The 20,001-nt window shown below is 39.8% G+C and overlaps 1 protein-coding gene across 19 annotated transcripts in view; it reads right to left on the bottom strand.

The window, feature by feature from the left end:
• VPS13B (vacuolar protein sorting 13 homolog B) overlaps window positions 1-20,001 on the bottom strand; it is a 943,390-nt gene that overhangs the window by 292,140 nt on the left and 631,249 nt on the right. For 17 of the 19 annotated variants that reach the window (XR_010598024.1, XM_065582180.1, XM_065582178.1 and 14 more), the window contains one exon: window positions 8,242-8,445. Coding sequence is in view for 16 of the 19 variants with exons in the window: in XM_065582180.1 (XP_065438252.1) it covers window positions 8,242-8,445 (204 nt within the window). In the remaining 3 variants the exon portion in view is untranslated. Of the gene's footprint in view, window positions 1-8,241; window positions 8,446-20,001 lie in introns of those variants that run through there. The other 2 variants (XR_010598025.1, XR_006173164.2) reach the window with 1 other exon arrangement.

Here is a 20,001-nt window from a genome sequence, read left to right as displayed (position 1 = left end):
CAGTTGGAGATCACTTTCTTTTAGGCGATTCTTGGTGCGGGGATGTCTGCGACCACTTTTTGGTAGCCTTTCTAGGAGTAGCTCCTTGGCAGCCGTTGTTGAAGTGGAGCCCCTGTCAGAGGCTGCTGCTGGTAGCGACCGTTGGCCAGGGGGTGACCTGGACTCGGGGTCGGAGGCTGGCCTGAGGGATTTCTCCATCATGAGGAGCTTCAGTTGGAGATCCCTGGCTTTTTTTGTCCTGGCTGTCAGTTTTCTGCAGTGTGGGCACTTTTGAGTAACGGGTGTCTCGCCAAGCGTGGCCGCCCAAGACGGGTATGGAAAGTCTGCAAGTCAGGCAGCGTTTAAAGCTAGGTGAACCAGGCATGCCTGAGGGAGTTGGTCTCTTGTTTGAGGCTAAAGCTGTATGACTGCTGGAGAGACAGGGGTAGACAGGGAAGGTGAAAGGAATTTTTTTTTATGAAAATTAAAGAAATTAGAGTAGGGCAAGTGGATAGGGAAGCTAATTACAATGAATCTAACACTATCACTATGAACTATCTACTATTAATCCTATCTGAGGTAAGAGAGGGCACTGCTGATTGCTCAGACTCAAGCCAAAGGCGGTAGAGAAGGAACTGGGGGACAGTTGGCGGCACACCACTATGTAACCGCTTGGAGAGGTGCGAGATGGCTACGGCGCATGCGTTGCCTAACTGGGTTCTGCTACCACAAATCTCCAATTACAAGTGCAGGGCATCAAGACCCCTAAAGTGGAGCACCCACAGGGACACTCTTCGAAAAACCATAGCACTTTGCTACCTCCCAGGGGTATTGTGAGGATAAATAAATTAAAAGATTGCTAAGTGCTCAGATACTATAGACATGAGGGCTATATAAATACCTAATATAGATGACCAAGTTCCAGCCACCTGGCTGTATAAAGGTACTCCTGTTAAATAACTATGACTGAGCAAAAAACATTTAATCCATCTTTGTGACAGCAGCCAATAGCATTTTTTGTAGTGGGGTACTGAATAAAATAATGCACTTGCATGTAATTGGTTTAAGGCTTCGTACTGTATGATGATGTGCACATGACATTTAAGCTAATGTAAATATTACAAATGAAATAAAGGAGTTAGTTGAATAAAGTCTTGCATTTTGTCCCTAAAATTTTCACAAGTGTAAGCACGGTCTGAATGAGCTCTCTACTGACAGCTAGCTGGGAGAGGGTGAGACTTTAGGAGCAAACTGTATTTACATGAACACACCTACTCTGCCTACATATCCAGCAGATAGAACCGTGTTGCTCAAAGTGACCAACTTTGGCTACTGTTGGGTTACAAATCACTTTAGTACTGAATGCAGAGGTAGTGAAATGTTATCAATGTTGCTGTCTTTATTGTATGAGTAAAGGGAAGCAGAACTGTGCTTAACTTGTCCCGAATGAGGAGGTCACCCTCAGCTGAAAGGATCTCACTAAGCCAGGGGCTCGAATGCCAGATCCCGGTGTGGACTCTCTTTAAGAGTCCCTGGTCTGCTTTAACCTGTTCCTCCTCACTGTTCAAAGATAGAGCTAAATAGGCTACATTAGGAGTCTTTTGGTATTTTAACTGCTCAATAGAGCTGAAATCACTTGTGGAGGAACAGCGTTTCCTTCCAGTCCACTTCCGGTTCCCCCACTAAGAGCTGACAATCAGTAAGAGCTGTAAATCACTGAGAGCTGACAATCACTAAGAGTTGGGTGGAATTGCAAGAGACTGACCTGCAGAGGTCACAGCAGAGAGGCAGCAGGTGGAAGCGGTGAGCAGGCGGCCAGCAGGAGCGGAGAGGAACGAGCGGGGTGGTGAGCGGATCGGCGGCTGGTGGGGCAGCCAGCCAGAGCAAGTGCTTTGATAGTGGAGCAAGCAAAGTGCCTTCTTTCCCCCTACCCCTGCGGGAGGTGAACACACACAGATGCACCTCTGAACCCTGGGTCCTCACTGACCAAGGACAACCACTGTGAGTGGGGTATGGTGAGGAAACAGAGAGGGGCACAGTTATGGAACTTTTGGTTGTAGAACTCAAGAACATGAGGCAGCAGACACTGCCCCACACACTCTAGGGTGGGCATCCTGCTCACAGTTTTATGGATTATCAATCCTGCTTGCGGCATTTTCCCTAATTAATGTCGGGTGACTTCCCTCCTTTAATTAAAAGTTTCTTTTCTACACTCGGACCCTGTGCTTGTGAGTGGGGAAGTATTGCCTCTCGGGGTACCCAGGGGTGGTGTGTAATTTTCCCAGGTTACTGGATTGGGGCTCTTGGCGGTTTTGTGCTGTATTATTGAAAAGGAACCCCTAGATATTGAACCCGGCTCTGGTTGCTGCCGGCTCCACCTGGCCGAAGGGTTACACAAGTAATATCTAATACACATACATTATGTCTACTGATCATGTTTTTTTCTTTTATTTATTATTGAAGCATCATCCATTATGAGGTAAAACTTTATATATTTGCTTTTCAAAATTACATAAAAGTAAGGCCTAAAGAAAAAATGCAAAAACCTTCTCAGAGGGTTCTCACAAACTATGAGTGACATTTTGTTCTATTTGGTACCATAGATCCTTGGCTCCCTGACATACTAGTGGAGAGTCCCAGGAAGTCATTCCAGATGGTGGTCTGCCAAGGACAAAACTGAAATGCAGTACATTGCCACACTCAGTTCATTACCACACACAGCAGTAATGCCTTTAACCTCAATTGTTTTTCAAACAGAGTTTATTCAGGCTGCAGGAAGCACAAAGTTGCTGCTGGGTGTTGTAGAAGGATTGCATGAGGATGGGGGCGAGGTCTCAAGAGAGGATATATTTCTTTATTTCCTTCAGGGCTGTTATTTTTTCCACTGAGAGGAGGCAGAGAGAGAAGGGCTACAAGCTGAAAAAGCAGTTTTCAATCAAGAAAACTTCTTTTTGGTTAAGTATTCCCAGTTCGCTACATGCTATTAGGCAAAGGGTATAAATGTGAACAGGTTTCATTTGTACATAAACTTATTAGAACTGTCTGACTGTTTCCAGGATTCTTTTTATATATTGCCCCATTAGGGAACTTTTTATAACATCTATAATGAAGTATAAACATTTCACATTTGGAAGTGTTATGATTCCTGATCCCCAGTACACCACAGTATTTAGATAGCTATTTCTGAGTGAGGCTACCTCAATTGGGGGCAGTTCCTCAGATTTGTTACCTAAAAAGAATGACTCGTGTGAGAATATCCCTCACATCCTCTCTAGTTGTAGATCAATGCAAAAAAATAAAAAATAAAAAAATAAAAATAAAAATCATGTAGCTCCTCTGCAACGGCCTTGTCTTCCTTGAGGGCCCCTTTAGCACCTTGATCATCCAGTGGCCCCACTAATTGTTTGATAGGTTTCCTGCTCCTGATATACTTTTAAAAATTTGCTGTTAGTTTTTGTGTTTTTTGCTAGTTGCTCTTCAAATTCTTTTTGGACTGTCTAATTATACTTTTCCAGTTGACTTCCTGGAGTTTAGGTTCCTTTCTATTTTCCTCAGTAGGGTTTGACTTACAATTTTTAAAAGATATATTTTTTGTTTCTAACTTCCTCTTTTACTCTGGTTAGCTATGGTAGCATTTTATTTTGGTCCGCTGACTGTTTTTCTTTATTTGGGGTATACATATAGGTTGAGCCTTGTTTTAAAAAAGTTTCCACGCAGCTTGCAGGCACTTCACTCTTGTCACTGTTCCTTTTAATTTCCGTTTAACTATCTTTCTCATTTTTTTGTATAGTTCCCCTTTTTGAAGTTACATGCTACCATGGTGGGTTTCTTTGGTATTTCCCCCTCCTACAAGGATGTTAAATTTCATTACATTATGATCGCTATTACTGAGTGGTTTAGATACATTCACTTTTTGGACCAGATCCTGTGCACCTCTTAGGACTATAACAAAAATTAAACTCCATGCAGCCACGGAGACACCCTCTTTACCAGGATCAGGCTGGCAACACTCATCCACACAACTACCCTTGAACGTGGCAAAAGTATCCATTCCCTTTTGACACGCTGAGGGCATTATACTAGTTGCCCCTTTTCCTTGGTTGGCTGGGAAGAAATTTTTCCCGTACAGTCACTGGCAGGGGCAAGGTGGGGGGTTTTCACCATCCCCACAGCTGGTCTGGGATCTGGTGAGGTGGAGTTGAGGGGTTAGATTACAGTGTTGCAACTTTATACATAAAATTTGTGGCAGATGTCTAGTGCAGGTATTCGGTGTGGAAGGGATGTGGTTATTGGAAAAAATGGTTTGGAAAAGGATTTGAAGGAAAGCATCCCTTATGGGAGCTGAATAAGGCGGGTTTGGGGCTCCTCTGTCTCATCAGTGTGGAGCAGACCCCCCCTCCTTTTCTTGGCCCCCTTTAAGAGACCTGAAGAAATGCATTTGGGGGTCCTATGGGGCGCTGACATCTTACTCTCTATACTGTAAAATTTGTTGCCAGGTACTGACAGATATTATAAGTGTATAAAGTTGCAGCCCAATTAAAACACATCCATGGCTGGCTATCGTTCTTCCAGTGTGGATGGACAGTGTTCGCAGCATCTGATTTAGGATTTTGTTAAAAATTACCAAGGTCAATATATTTATAATAATATACTTGGAATGTTGGAAACTGGAACATACACTTGGAAAATGAAAGTACAGTAGCTTTTCTGGAATTCTTTTCTACAAGTTAACCTAGTAATCAAACAATGCTACACAGAGGAAAAGACACAGATCTCGTTCTATACTTTAACACACATGTATCAACTAAACATCAAAAATAATGAAACAAGTAAGATACACTGCTACAGACACACATCTAACAAGAGGAACCTTAAAAAAAAATAATTGACCTACTAAACCAGAGTATGGGACTAGCTAAGTGAAATCAAATAAATGTATTAAAACCAAAACAATAAAACTAACCCAAAGGTTCCTCAGAAAGAGCCATTCCCTATGTTCCATGCTAAACATATCAACGTAACTTACAAAGAATTAAGAAAGAAAATAGTATCACTACTAACGCAAAGAATAAAGTCTCTGTGACATTCTCAGGAAATCTCAAGATAAACTTCACCCTGGAAACACTAAGCACCATGTAAAACACCATGCAGTCATTCTCTTGGTGCATGCTGGAAATATCCTAGCACATGGCAAACATCAGTACAGGTTCTTCCAGTTCTCAGCACATCACTTCCACAGATCATAAAATAAACGCAGATGCAGCATAACTGATTGCCAAGTAAAAAGCAAAAAAGTGAACATCCTGAAAATGAACTGTGGTACATGTATATAAGATTAAACCAAACTGACAAGCAAACACACATACCAGCTACTCTCTGCATTAAACAAATGCAGAATAAAATTAAAATAGTAGTACTGCATATCACAAAGAACAAGTCAATCCAGCTAATTAAAATGTCACATTAAATATTCGTTAAAATCTCTTTCAAAGCAAAAACACACACTGTTATTGAACGCAACTCAAACGAAAACACTCAGAGTTTTGTTCAAGATGGAAGAAAGTTCTAGCAGTTATGAAAGGAGAATGTGCAGCTTGCCTGTAACAGCTGCTTCCCTTATCCTGTAATCTTAATACTGTTTTAGGAATTCCTATCATGGTCAAAAAATGTACCCATAAGGCTCAAACCAAAGCCTGTTGATTATACTGATGCCAGTCAGTTGTGGGAAGAACTAAGGCAATTTCCTCATGTGGTTCACTTTGAAAAAGCCAGTCTGGCCATTGGACTGACCAATTAGAAGGTCTGTTGGGGTCAATACCATCTTGCCCTTCAAGAAGTGCCACTGGACAGCACCATTTTGTGAGAAGGGCAAGTTATCCATGCAGCTCTCACATCATAGCCCCACAGGTCTGGGCAAATTATTTCAAGCTAAGGATCTAAAATAAGAAACCACTGTGGTATTTTACTAGTAAAATTAATGTTTCAAAAGACAGGAAACCAACTATGATACCTTATAAATGAATAACCAGCAGACATTATTACTACTCCTCCCCCATTCTGTTCCTACCCCTTCATCATTACTTTCAGTGGACCTTCTTCTTTCTCCTCCCTCTATCTTTTTGGTGTTCCCCAGGGATCGGTCCATGATTATCCCTTATACTCACTCAGAGTGGCCTCATCTACTTCCGTAGTCTTTCACCACTTCACTGCTGATAACACTCAGATACGCCTGCCCATTCCTGACTCCTCTCCATTTGCTATGGTTTGTATATCATCTTTCTGGACATCCTCTTGGCAAAAACTGAACTGCTTTCTTTTCTCCAATCCCTCTTCATTGTCTTTGAGAAACCACACTCTACACTGGGGAAGAACCTCCATTCTGGGACCCACAAAGCTATGCATGCACTGAATATGGATTGAACAAGTTCAAGAGAAATTTGAAAAACTTTGTGGTTTTGCTTGAAAAAATTGTCTTTGAGCTTGGACAAACAGGCCTTTTTAAGTACAAACACTTCAAAATGAGCTGTGAGCACTTGCTCCTGGCCACCATACCAACTTCCTTCACTCTGAAGCATAATCCTTTGGCTGTTCTAATATCATCATTCTGTTTTTCAGATGACTAAATAGGCATTTTAGAAGTAAAACAAAGTTTTCATATGTTTTAAAACTTCAAAATTAACCACAGGAGTTCCAGAATACTATATGCAGCTGTGGTGTAATTGGTCCTATGGGCCACAGTAAAATCCTAAGGTGCTTTTCCCACCAGTCTGTCACAGCACTCTCAGATCCATGCAAAACTTGATAAGAGTGAAGATAGAGCTTGAACTATGGCTGTGCTTTTGTCACTTTGTCTCTCCTCTTTTCCCTATCTAGTATTCTAATGCCTATTCATCTATCTCTATCATTTTCATGTATACAGTTATTACAGTGGTGTTGTAGCTGTGTTGGTCCCAAGATATTAGAGAGACAAGTGGGAGAGGTAATATCTTTTATGGGACCAACTTCGGTTGGGGGGGAGACAAGTTTTTGAAAGATATTACCTCACCCTCTTGTGTCTCTAATCATTTTCATGTTGTTTTCAAAAAGATTTAATCCTGATCTCATTTACAGTTTAGAAATAAAAGCATAAAAAGTCAGAGTAAACAAACAAACAAACAAACCCTTTCTCAATAAATACCAACCATTTCATCTCTTCACTTTCTCTGCTGTACCTCTTTTCAATCTGTTTTCAGGTATTTCCAAACTTTAGATTCTCAAATATATTCACATTCTACCCTCAGTTACACGTATACAACACAATAGAAGTCAATAGAGTTACAAGAGCGACAAATGAGGGTAGATGCTGCTTGAATCATAGAATAATGAAAGTACACATTGTAACATGCTCATTCATGAGAAAATAAATTCATCTCAGTATGAATTTCAAAAGCATTGTATATTAGCCATTATAATGCAAATACATGGAATGCAACAAAACTGTGATGACTAATTCATTCATAGGAATTAAGAGATCTCTTTTTAAATTTTAAATACCAAGCAAATGCATTTATGCTGTATCTATTATTATATCCTGAATTTAACCCACAGCAACGTTTCCCATCTCATGCTGGACTCATTATGATCCAGAATTGAACAAGATCCTTAAAGTCCAGTCCACTGGAAGCAATTTTAGCAGATGAGCCAAATGGAAGTCTCCCAATGGGCAATCCAGGAGTAACTGTGTTAAACCTGTTTCAGCTGTCTCTTTTGCATATTTTACAGTCCACATTATGGACAAATCAGCTGAAATGAGTTATTCAACAAATGCAGTTGTTTTCCCTTACAGAAGCAAAAAACCCATTTAGGAGCCAATAGAAAAAATTCTACTTTGTCCTTCCCTAACTTAGAAATGTCTAAACTGCTTTATTCAAACTTTGTAAAAATACAAACAAAGGAAACAAAAAAACCCCAAACCCAAAGGTTCCTAGCCTAAGAACTTGAATGCCAAGTCTCCTCCTGGAGTTATTTTCTATGGCCATATAATAAGGAAGTCAAAAATGGAATTTCTAAGGAAAATAGACACACAAAAGACCTATGCAATAATTACAGTGTAGCAATAATACAAATAACAGTTTCAAATGTACAATTCAAAACTCTATTTCATAGAAAATATTTACAATGCAAAGTAAAAACAGAGAAAAAATACTTTGATCAGGCATACTGTAGATTGTATCCCCAATGTTTTTTGTCCGAAAGACACAAAGTTTTGAATTATTTCCTTACCTACTGGCCATATTCCATTCAAGCGCTGGGTTTTGAGAATTTCTTTCACTCTCTGTCAGCACACCTCCTTTACTATTGTCCTTCTCTGGTTTCAGCTGATCCCACTGTGCAGTACCAATGTTGACAGATTGCAGATCTATTTGGTATTGTCTGTCTTCAACCTCTGATCCAGGGTCTCGAAGAATTCCCAAATTCAGTGCTCTCCTATCATGATAGAAAGATTTGTGCGAGTTAGAGAGAGAAAGTTGCCACTCTGTTAAGTGCTATAAATATGGTCTAAATACGGACGATCATGATCAGCAAAATTCCTATTAACCTCAATGGGTATTTTCCCACAGTAAGTTAGGAGGGCTCAATTCTGCCACTCTTATGTTGAGTGATACCGTATCATAGGCTGAGCCATTGAAATCCGTGGGAAGTCATTCCATTGATTTCAATGCACTTTGGATTGGGCTTGTATGAGAAGCCCCACTGAAAACAGTGGAAATAAATGTGAGTAAGGATGGCAGAATCAAGCTCTCTATAAGGACTTCAGGATATGATCCTATAGCAAGAAGATATATTAAGTGTATACTTAATTACTTAAACTTTTAGAAGGCTATACAGAACTAGAAGCTTATAAAAAAGGGAAGCTGGGATTTTCCAAGGAGTCCAAAGAAGTAAGGTACCCAAATCCCATGGAAAGTGTTAGGTGCTTAACTTCCTTAGGCCCCTTTGAAAATTCCAGCCACAGTGTTTTGTAAATATACTATCAAAGTCACCCAAAAGTGTTCTGCAACCAGAATTCAGGAGAGTACTATAAGAAACTCCACTATGAGCTAATCTGTTCAAATTTAGCACATCCATGAAAGAATAAAAGTAGTAAGGACATTTCAAAATGTATTTTGTTAATTTATGTTGACACATTTAGTTTTAACCATTCACAGCACTCGCTATAAGTCCCTAAAGGTACAAGTAAAATTTCCATAATATGCCTTCTTGTGTAAAAATAATTTAATCATAGTAATATGAGATTTCATTAAAACATTTTGTTATTAAAAGTTTGCTGACAAATGAGGAAACAAAGAGCAACATTTTGAGCAAATTATTTAATGTGTAGCTAATGCAAGGTTCTGCGGCATTGTATTTTTCAGTTTATTATTCAGTACTTTAAAGACATGTAAAGAAACCCATGTTCAGCAACACATTCAATAGTTTTCTGAACCAGAGGAGGCAGCTGAGACAATTATGAAGACAATACAATTGTTATCAGAGTATTACTGTACTACCAATTGTCTTGAGACTTCTGCTAAAGATCAGTGGAGAATCTTTAGAGGAATCAGCTTGCCCACTCTATCTTGAAACTATACAGAGTAATGGAAGCTGTTCATTTAATAATGTAATAAAAAGGTGTAACTGAATTTAATACTAGTTTTAAAATACATCAGAAAATAAGGTGAATTGGATATTCCTACAACTTTCCGTTAAAAGGCACGATTCCAATTTGTAATCTCTTCTTCATGAATTTACCCATTACATATTTTAAGCTGGAGCTTCCCATTCACATATAGTTTCTGATCTTCGCATATAACTGATCAATTTTACAAAAAAATTTAATCATTGGTGTTAAGAAACTAAAGTTTTACACACACACAGAGGACAAAACATGTGTGTCTATATGTAGAGTCACATGAATGGTCATAGGGCCTATTGTTTTGAACAAATCATTTATGATTATGCAATGCAGTGGCACTGTGCAGTAGTCCTATATTTTTCTTCAAAACTTAAGCAAAAATATACTGCATACAATCTATGTCGCCAGAGATAAATATGCTGTGATCTTTAAAACTCAGAGTGCTCTTGTCAACCCTCTCTCCTGAGAAGTCTAGTCCATAACAACTATGATGTAATTTATTTCCCTTGCAAGGCACAGTTTCATGGATATATGTACAGTGATTCATATTACAAATTACCAAGTGACATTAGGTCAGATGATAACTTGATTATTTGCTTTGTTTAATCCAAATAAAGACTGGAGCTTATATTTTGGGAAATATTAGCCAAAATAAAAGCAGCAAGAGACACATCCTGTGAAATCCATGTGTTTAGATTTCTCTAAATATATAAATACAACATATGGTAATTTAGTTTACTGGCATAGTGAAATCCTTCTTCTCCCCTCCTCCGCAATCCAATTCCAAAAAGCACATTTTTCAATCATTATTTTTACCGCCAGAGACACCAGATAAAAAACATTTGCGCTCTATATTTCCAACCAAGAGGTTAAAAGAAATGAAAAATGCAAAAAGGAGCAAAAAGGAAGTACAATACAATACGTTGTTTTAATTATCTTTCATTTATATACATTTATAGACAGATTTAAACGAAAATAAATTATTTCACACACATTTTTTCTGCTTTTGCTACTACTGTCTATTTATAGAGGACTATTAAGCAACACACTTGTGCTTTAGCTAAAATTTATCTTTATTACTTCACATCTGAAAGATTCTATGCAGCTGCAAGTATAAGATTTAAAATTTAATGAAGATTTGACATGCTTGGGCTAAAAGCCATTTTTATTTCGATTGTCCTTCATTCTAAAACACTCACTAGATAAATTAGATGCATAAGTGAGAAAACAGAGTAGAAAGAACACAAGGCAACATCTGAAGGAAGTTTGATACTAAAAGGGGTTCTCCGCAAAAATCACGTCCCCTGTACACCTCATATAGGATCAGAATATATTTATTTTCTTGCTTTCCAAATTGCTTCCTTAGTTTATTATTATAAAGTGAGAAAACCTTAGGATTAGACCATGCCTGTGCTGCAGAGGGGAAAACAGGAAGGAGGTTGTAGAAAACTTTCTCCCTTTTGCAGTGCAAGCAGGAGGAGAGGATCTTTTCCCAACAGTTAAGAAAGCAGAAGGAAAGGGAATTCAAGATGTGGTCTGTTGATTAGGTAGCATGTTCAGCCCCTCAATCGGAGGCAGTTGGTACCATACAACAGCTAAGAGTGCAGTTACTTCTTTTCAGAGAAGGAGTAAACTTAGGGTGACCAGATGTCCTGATTTTATAGGGACAGTCCCAATTTTTGGAGCTTTTTCTTACATAAGCACCTATTACCCCCCACCTCCTGTCCTGATTTTTCACACTTGCTATCTGGTCACCCTAAGTAAACTACACCCAGCATTGCATCTCCCAAGTTTGTGCTGCACAATCATATGCTGGCCAACAGGATTATTGGAGCAATAGATGCATTCTGAAAGTGTCCCTGGCAACTCCTCATTGTGCTGGCCAAGGTGAATTTGGCCCTTATTTTGTGTTATGACTAGATGTACTTATCTCAATATAAATAAAAATTAACTAACTTCCTGGCATTTATCTCCAGGTGCAATGAACAGGCATGACTACTATTCATAGAATCAAACAAGCTAGAGATAGACAAGACCTATTGGACAACCAGTCCGTTCCACAGTCAGTACAAAATTGTTCCCATGCTGCCTTTTTTCGGGTATTTCATTCAATTCAGTTTTAAAAGTCTTAAGCAATGAGGTTTGTACCACTTCCCATAGGAGACTATTCCACACCCTAATATATCTCACTATCATGCTGATACTCAAGCTACATTTTCTCTGTCTTAATTGCATCCTATTACCCCTAGTAATACCCCATGTAACAACCTAAATAATTCCTTTCCATCCTTCATGTGTGCACCTTTGAAATATTAGTAGATTCTTATGTTTCTGCAACCCTCCCAATTTTTCACCTCTTAACAGTTCCATACAAATGCCATTCTTTTAAAACTCAGTTCTCACACTGTAAATCAATCCTTCCAGCCTCTACTTTTGTTACTTTTCTCTGAACCCCTCCAGATGATTAATAACTTTCTGTTAAGGTGGGGCCCAGACGCATATATAATATCCCAGATGTGTTCAGACCAGAACTACAATATAAAACACTGCATGCTCACCCTATTTCATGGCATGGTGCCTTTGTGTATGCAGCCCTAATTTTGTTAGTTTTTTTGCTGTCATATCACACTGTAAACTAATGTGTAACTTTCTGTCAACCATCATCGTCTTGAGAGGTGTCTCAGTATTTCAGCTTTCTAGGCACTTTCTTCTCAATGAGTATGTATGCTTAGGGTTATTTTTCCCCAGGGTTGCTAGCTTGTATTGCTTTGCATGATGGGTTATTTAAGGGTTCTTTTCAAAACATATATGCACAGTACTCCATTCTTGTAGCTGAGAAAGCCTAATCTGCTTATGCAAAGAATGAGTCCAAAAGCAGGTTTGCAATTGCTTTTGCAAACAAGTTATGAAAGTAAGTCATGCAAAAGATGCGAGTTGAGATACCTAACCTTTGCTACTACTAAAACAGTACAACCACATGAGGTGTACTTTCAAGGACTTTTATAAAAGAATCAGAAGAACTAACACATTAATGGTTGGTTACATTTTGCAAATGACTGATTACCAATCTGAAATTGAATTGCGTCAGTTTACACTAAGAGGGAAAAAATAGCTTCCAATTTTTCCAACTAATTGTATACATACACACATACTATAAAATAAAAACTCATGGGTTTCTCTGTCAATTACTTACATGAATAACACCCTGATTTTATTCAGTATACTTCCTGAATGGACCAGAATAAGTTAAAATGTATACAATTGACCTTGTTTTGAAAATACAGGGTTCCAAATTCTATGAACTTTGCACCCTTTTTTCATTTTGCTGCTTTTGAAACCCTTCTAGCAACTGAAATCAGGAAAAAGGGTAAGCCAAGATTCATATGACTTCCGTACCCCTAGCATAAAAGCTGCGTCACCAGCTGAAATTCAATGTAGATGTTATAATTGTCATTGTTTTGCCCTTCCGAAAATAACTCCACCATCCCATTTGAACTGCTCAGCTGGTGGTGTAGGAGGATAAACTAAAGCCTATGATAGTTGGTCAATAATACAGTAAAATCATAAGAAACCAAAGAAGACCTTAAGCATGTAACAGGAAACATAGATTTAATGTTTTTCTTTTTAAATTGATTTAGTCTGGGTCAAGCCTTTTGTATGTTTATACAAGGAACAGCTCATGTTGAACCAGTTACTACTTGCTGCTGAATAGGCATAATTCTGAGACCCATGGTAAAGAAGTTACTTACGCACCGGTGAGATGAACAAAATGCTAAATAAACCAGAGAAAATGGCATTTTAAAATTAATATAAACTATGTTGTGATTTTCAAATATTTAACAATAATCAAAGTCACTGTCAGTCAATGTTTAAATGGATATAGCCACATATTTCTTTTCTTTCCCAAATCTATTTGGTTCAAACCACAAACACTGAAGACAGTGTTTTGAAGGTGACAGCGTCTCCCTATCCTAAATCCAAAAGAAAGAGACTTCCAGTACATGTAGGTCAGACTGTTCCCTTTGCTTCTATGGGTGGTGGATGTGAACTCCTTTTAGATCTGGTGTTTCACTCCTCAACTTAACCCACATAGCTCATCCCAGATGCAGTGTTGAAACCCTGATCTATGAGTGGGGAATGGTTGAATCAGGGTAGGGGGCAGCCATAGAGTGGGTCTCTGTGGTACTGTACTCCTTGAACTCCACATTTTCTCTCTTTCAACTCCATGGTGATTCCATGGCTTTGTTATTGCTTACTGGGCCAGAGATCCCCCTATGTGTTATGAAACCTCGCCTAGAGGGAGATTCTGAAAGCAACAGTTGATGGTCCCATGGCTCCCATGAAGAAGTTGGGGAGGGTAGACAGGCAGTGTGGCAAATGCAAGGCATCATTCCTTGGGATAATACTGATCTTGGAGAATACACATGTTCTATGAACAAAACACCATGCCAGAAAACTCCTTACTCAATGGACCATATCAAGGAAACTAAGAAAAAAAGCTAATTATTATTGTTATTATTTATTTGTATTACTGTAGTGCTTCAGACACCACTATGCTAAGCACTGTACAAACACAGAACAAAAACAGTCCCTGCCCCAAATAGCTTACCATCTAAGTATAAAACGAGACACACCAGCTGGATACAGACAAACGGGGGGAGTACAATGAAATAATGAGACAATATTGGTCAGCATGACAGACAGTACTCTCACTGCACCAGCTGCCTAATTATTGCCAATTTTTAGTAGGCATCATAGCAGAGGAGATTTTTTTGAGGAGGGATTTGAAGCAGGATAATGATGTGGATGTTTACGGAGAGCTCCTCCTACGCATACAGGACAGCATGGGAGAAAACATGAAGGTGCTTGTTGGAAAATGTATTGAGTGTGTGGAGATTGTTAACTGAGCTGACATTTCAAAAGTGAATGAGAAATAAAAGGTAGGGTGGGAACAGGCTGTGAAGGGCCTTGAAAATGAACACCAGTAGCTGATATTTTGATACAATAGAGAAGGGGAAGCCAGTGGAGGGACATGGTCAAAGTGACAGGCTAAGAAAATGATCGTTGCAACAGCATTCTGAATAAATATGAGAGGGAATAGATTGTGTTTGTCAAAACCAGATAGGAGGATGTTGCAGTATTTGAGAGGCCAGATGATAAGAGCTTGGACAAGACTTTTAGCTATGTGGATGGACAGGAAAGGCTTAGCAATGTTATGTAGAAGAATTGGCAAGAGTTAGACATAGCCTGGATGTCATGACCAGGAGAGAGATCCGACTTGAAGATGACACCTAAATTATGGGCTTGAGTGACAGGCAGGATGATAGTATGGTCCACAGTGATTGGGAAGGTAGGCAGTGGGGGAAGGGCTTCGAGGGTAGATTAAGATTGTTTTTATGCTATACACTTTTTGGGGGCAAGGACAATCTACTACCCTGTGTTTTCCCAGTTGGCCCCGTTCTTAGTTGGTCCTTAGGCAGTACCAAAATAAATATTAATAAAATAATGAACAGTAATAATAATAATTCTGTTTTAGCCACGTTGTGGTTGAGTGGATGGCTAGACATCTATGAGGAGGTATCAGAGAGAGAGGCTGAGATTTTAGTTTGGACAGGAGACAGGTCTGAAGTAGAGACACAGATCTGTGAATCATCCACATAGAGAAGGTAGTTGCATTTGCATTTGTGGGTGAGATTACCCAGAGATAAAGTGTCAAGGGAGAAGAGAAGGGGAGCAAAGACAGAACTCGGTGGAAAACCCCCTACAAACATATGAAGCGACAAGGGGGGTAAGGAGGAACTTCCAAAAGACATGCCGAAGGAGAGATTAGATAGATAAGAGGACAACCAGGAGAAGACAGGCTCACAGAAGCCAAGGGAAGACAAGATTTCAAGAAGAGTGGGTGTTGAAGGTGGCTGACAGGTCAAAAAAGGATGAGGATGGAGTCCTGCTTCTGTGCTTTCACTAAGAAGAGACTTCTGTGAGAGAAATGGAACGCAAGGGGCAGAAGCTGCACTGGAGAGGGTCTAAAATGTAACTGAAGGAGAGGAACTCAAGACAGTGTTTGTAGACAGCACATTCAATGAAATTACAAATGAAAGGGAGATGAACCAGTAGTTGGAGAGACAAGTGGATCAAAGGTGGGATTTTTAAAAATGGGAGAGGCTAAAGCATGCTCCTATTGTGTGGGGAAAGAAACAGAGGACAGTGAGAGGTTAAGGAGAAGACTAAGGGAGGAGATGAGAGTGGGTGTGAGGGAGATCAGGAACTGGGATGGGATGTGGGGGAGGGAATCACTGACAAAAAAGAGTGGCTAGATATGGAGAGCAGGTGAGAAACTTCTGTGTCTGTGATGATGAGGAGGAGAGAGTTGTAGAAGGAGAAGGAAAAGTGGGCAAAGTGGAGAGGGAAAGTCACATCACATTTTTTCAATTTTCTCTTTGAAAAAATAAGTAAGATTCTGTATGAAGAGAGAACTGGAAGCAGGAGAAGGGAAGGGTTTGAGAAGTGAGGAAAAGATGGCATAAAAACAGTTGAGATTGTGAGTGTGGTACTCAATTACGTTGGAGAAGTACAGTTATTTAGCTAGGAAGAGGGCAGAAATCAGCCTGGTCACCAGAGATGCTCTACAGTACAAGAGCAGTGAAGAGGCAGCTGGGGAAGAGCCAGGGCTGTGGGTTGGCAGGGCAGACATTGAAATGGGAGAGAGAGGCAAAAGAGCCCAGAGTGGAGAACAGTAAATCATGGAGAGAGAGAGAGAGAGAGAGAGAGTAGTGCTTGGTAAAAAACAAGTCAACTGACTGTTCCCTTTGGTGAGTGGTAGAGTTGAACTAGAGTTGCAGGTTGAATGAAAAGGTGAGAATGAGGAAATGTGCAGCTAAGGGGCTAGATGGGTCAACAACATGGAAGCTGGTCACCAAGGATGAGATTGTGCAGAGAGGAAGAGGTAGAGCCAGGCAACAAAATCAGAGAGGAAGGCTGAGAGGGATGAGTGGGGTGAATGGTAGATGACATAAACATGGAGGGAGAGAGGAGAGAAGAGTCAGATGCAGTGGTGTTCAAAAGAAGAGAAATGGTAGGACTGGCAGTGTCAGCAGTTGGAAGCAGCAGAAATGGGAGAGGAGGACCCCAACATCCCCACCACAGTCTGATCCAGGGTGGGGACTGTGAGGGTATGTCTATCCTTACTCTGCCCTCACAATAGGTTCCACACTATTAACAGGGACTAAAAGGGTGCAGAGGGGGCAAATCAGAGGGGAGGGATGGGCTGAATTTTTCAGGGAGGCGAACTGTATGCACAGGGGTCAAACAGGTGGAGGTCAAGAAAGGAGAGAGGCAGCTATGTAAAATCAGGGATGGGGTTAAGCAAGGGATATAGGTGCTGCCAGAAAGTGGCAGACAGGGGAAATCCCAGGATAGGGAGGGGCAGAGAGGATAACGGTTACCCCAAATGCGGTGAGCAATCTGCAGTGTTTGCAAAATTAGGATGTAGGTGGCTTTTTCTGCCCCTCCCCCAAGATGGCACATCTCAGCATCCACTTCTCAGAGCTAGAAGAGAGGGGTAAGGAGTGGGGTGAGGGAGACAGGGGAGGACACATTAGGGGGATTTCCTTGAGGGCTGAGGTTCCAAACCATGACACAGAAGTTCCCAAAATACCTGGAGTAAAAATTACAATAGCTGATTTTCAAATATCAGTAATGTCTCTTTTTTCATTTTATTATTATTCTTAGTTATTGCATGAGCATGGCAAAAATCAATTTTGTTTGTGAGTACTGCTTATGCAGAGTACCAAGAAATAACAAATGCAGTAATTTTAGTTTCATCCATCGTCCTGAGTTTAATGATTACATTTAAGAATCCTGAACAAAATAATTGTTAGCAATACCTCACAACTTAATTGATGATGGATGCCATCATTGCCAGAAGTAGAAGAAAGATTCAAGCATTCCAAGTGAATGTTCAACAACTAAGACAATTCTGCACAATAATACATGTATTTAAAACTCCCTGGACACATATCTACATGATACCCTATATTGTAATAGGCCCTGTCAATACTATGCATTTTTTGAAGTCCTTAAATACAAAATTTACATAATCCATACTTTAAACAGTCCTGAAATCCTCACTGTAATCTCTCTAAAAAGTGATTGCCATCCATTGTCTACTCTCACGCAGTTCTGTGAGGGATTTGTTTCATTTTATAATAATGAAATGTAAGCTTGCCCAAGGACAAAAATGTATGGGTGCTCCACAACCCGCTTTCCTCTCCTCTACTTCGGAGTTCTTGTCCATGACTTTGCAGTAGAGAAGAACTGAGGGGGATTAGCCTGTGTGCCCTGACTAGCCTTGTGGCAGGGTATGAGGAGAAACAGCACATGTGCGGGCAGAACGGACACTGCTACTGAAGTTCTCCAATCAGCTGTGCAGAGATGTAAGCACACCTTCAGTGGCACACCAATAGGGGGACACATCTAGAAGAACTGTAGTTATTGCACAAGGTGAGTAACTATTTCTTCACTGACAATACTGTACACAACATAGTTGGTGTATCCGGAAAATACTAAAGGTAGGTTCTGACCAGTGCAAGAGGGTTTGCTGCTCAAAGTACCTGGTGTTAACCAAGAATTAAGCTCCCTATTCAAAGGTGGATTTTAAATAGATGAGCTCTCCCGAATGCTTAACAATCCAGGCTTTGATACCAATTTGCTAAAAATACGGGGACCAGATTGCACAAAATAAAATTATCATCCAACCAGGTCTTAGTAACACCCAATAGTCCCCTCCCCCCGCTAAAAATCATATTCAAGACAGGAAATGGTATAGTCACATCACAGACTGGCACTGATCATCAGCATTTTGCATGATGTCCTAATACACCCTAATCCCATAGTCAATACATCCTTTGATCCAAAAGTATCAAAGGCTATGGTGTCCCTCCACTTGAGTCATCTAGAGGTCTTTACAACCTTTATATTATCTGATCCTCTCCCTTTTCTTAGAAACCTCCCCACAGAGTCACTTGACTTTCATGGCAACACTACATGTGAACAGAAAGAGGCAAAGGCCACAGGGTTCACAGGAACTAGCATGGCCCTTTCCAGCATTAATTTAAAAGACAACAAAATGTTAATGGAGAATGTTTAGATTATAGATTTTTTTACAAAAAGTTTTTAACTACATCAGTCATTTGAAACAATAAAGAATAACCAGGAATGAATTTTATTTACAACTCATTGGTGTATGTTTCAGTCACTGTTTGCCATTTATTTTCAACATACTAATTGCAAAAGTAATCCATCTCACAGTTGGTTTATATGTCTGTTCAAGAAGTTATAAACACCACAAAATGATTATACAATTATAAATGTGACCCTGGATGACGACATAAATTATCCATTGTGAATTCAATTAATAACTTTTATATCAATTTTAGTATTCTAGTGTATCTACTATACTTTATGGAAAAGTTTAGAAATGGTAGATTAAGGATATTTTCATATTATTATTTGTGTTCATTGAGCTGGCACGGATCACCTTTTGAGAATGAGGTTTTCTTTTACATAGGTCCTGCAAGTCAAAACTGAAATTGAAGCCAGGTGTCTCAACTTGTTGTTTCACTGATGTTGCTTCTGCTAGAATGGGTATCTGCTGTGACAGCAGTTTCCTGTGAAACACCAGGAGACACAGGACATCTCCTGCTATACCCAGAGAAATTATTTTGCTAAATGTGGTGTATGGACCATGAATAATACCAGATAAGAGGAAATGTAGTTGTCATTGTTAAAATAAATGAATTAATTTAAAGGTGAAAAACAAGCTAAAATAAAAAATGAGTTAAAATGTCCTTATTAACACAGTGAGAAGCACTGTGCAAATAAATACGTTTTACTGTACCTTGTTTATATTACACAGAGGTCCCTAGAGTGTCAGAATTCTGGCAGTACTGACTAACTCACTGCCGTTGGCAGTACTGGGAGGGACTCGGAAGTTGTCCATACCAGTTGCTCTGGTGCTGGATGAGGCCTAGATGACAGAACCGATGTAGAATCGTGTACCTGAAATGCCTTCTTAGTGGAAATGCCTTATTCCTGTCCTTGTCCCCTGGTACCGTTGATTTAGTGCCCATGCCCACTGGGTCTAGACACTTGTCAAAGATACACACCGTTCTGGACTTCCATGAGCGAGGGGTACTGGACTGCGAAGATGTCAGTGCAAAAGGTACCGAGGATACCAAACGTGCCAGAGAACGATTGTGGGTATCTTGGTGGTCACTCTGGGGACTTCCCACTCCCTTTTTTCAATGATTTATGAGAAAGGTGAGCAGCTTGTTTCTTCGACCCACAACCTTTAGATGTTGAGGCTT

This window comes from Chrysemys picta, chromosome 2 (genome assembly GCF_011386835.1).
Source record: "Chrysemys picta bellii isolate R12L10 chromosome 2, ASM1138683v2, whole genome shotgun sequence".
NCBI classification, from domain to species: Eukaryota; Metazoa; Chordata; order Testudines; family Emydidae; genus Chrysemys; species Chrysemys picta.
Note: the sequence above shows the minus strand (reverse complement) of the source record. Positions and strands in the feature narration are given on the sequence as shown.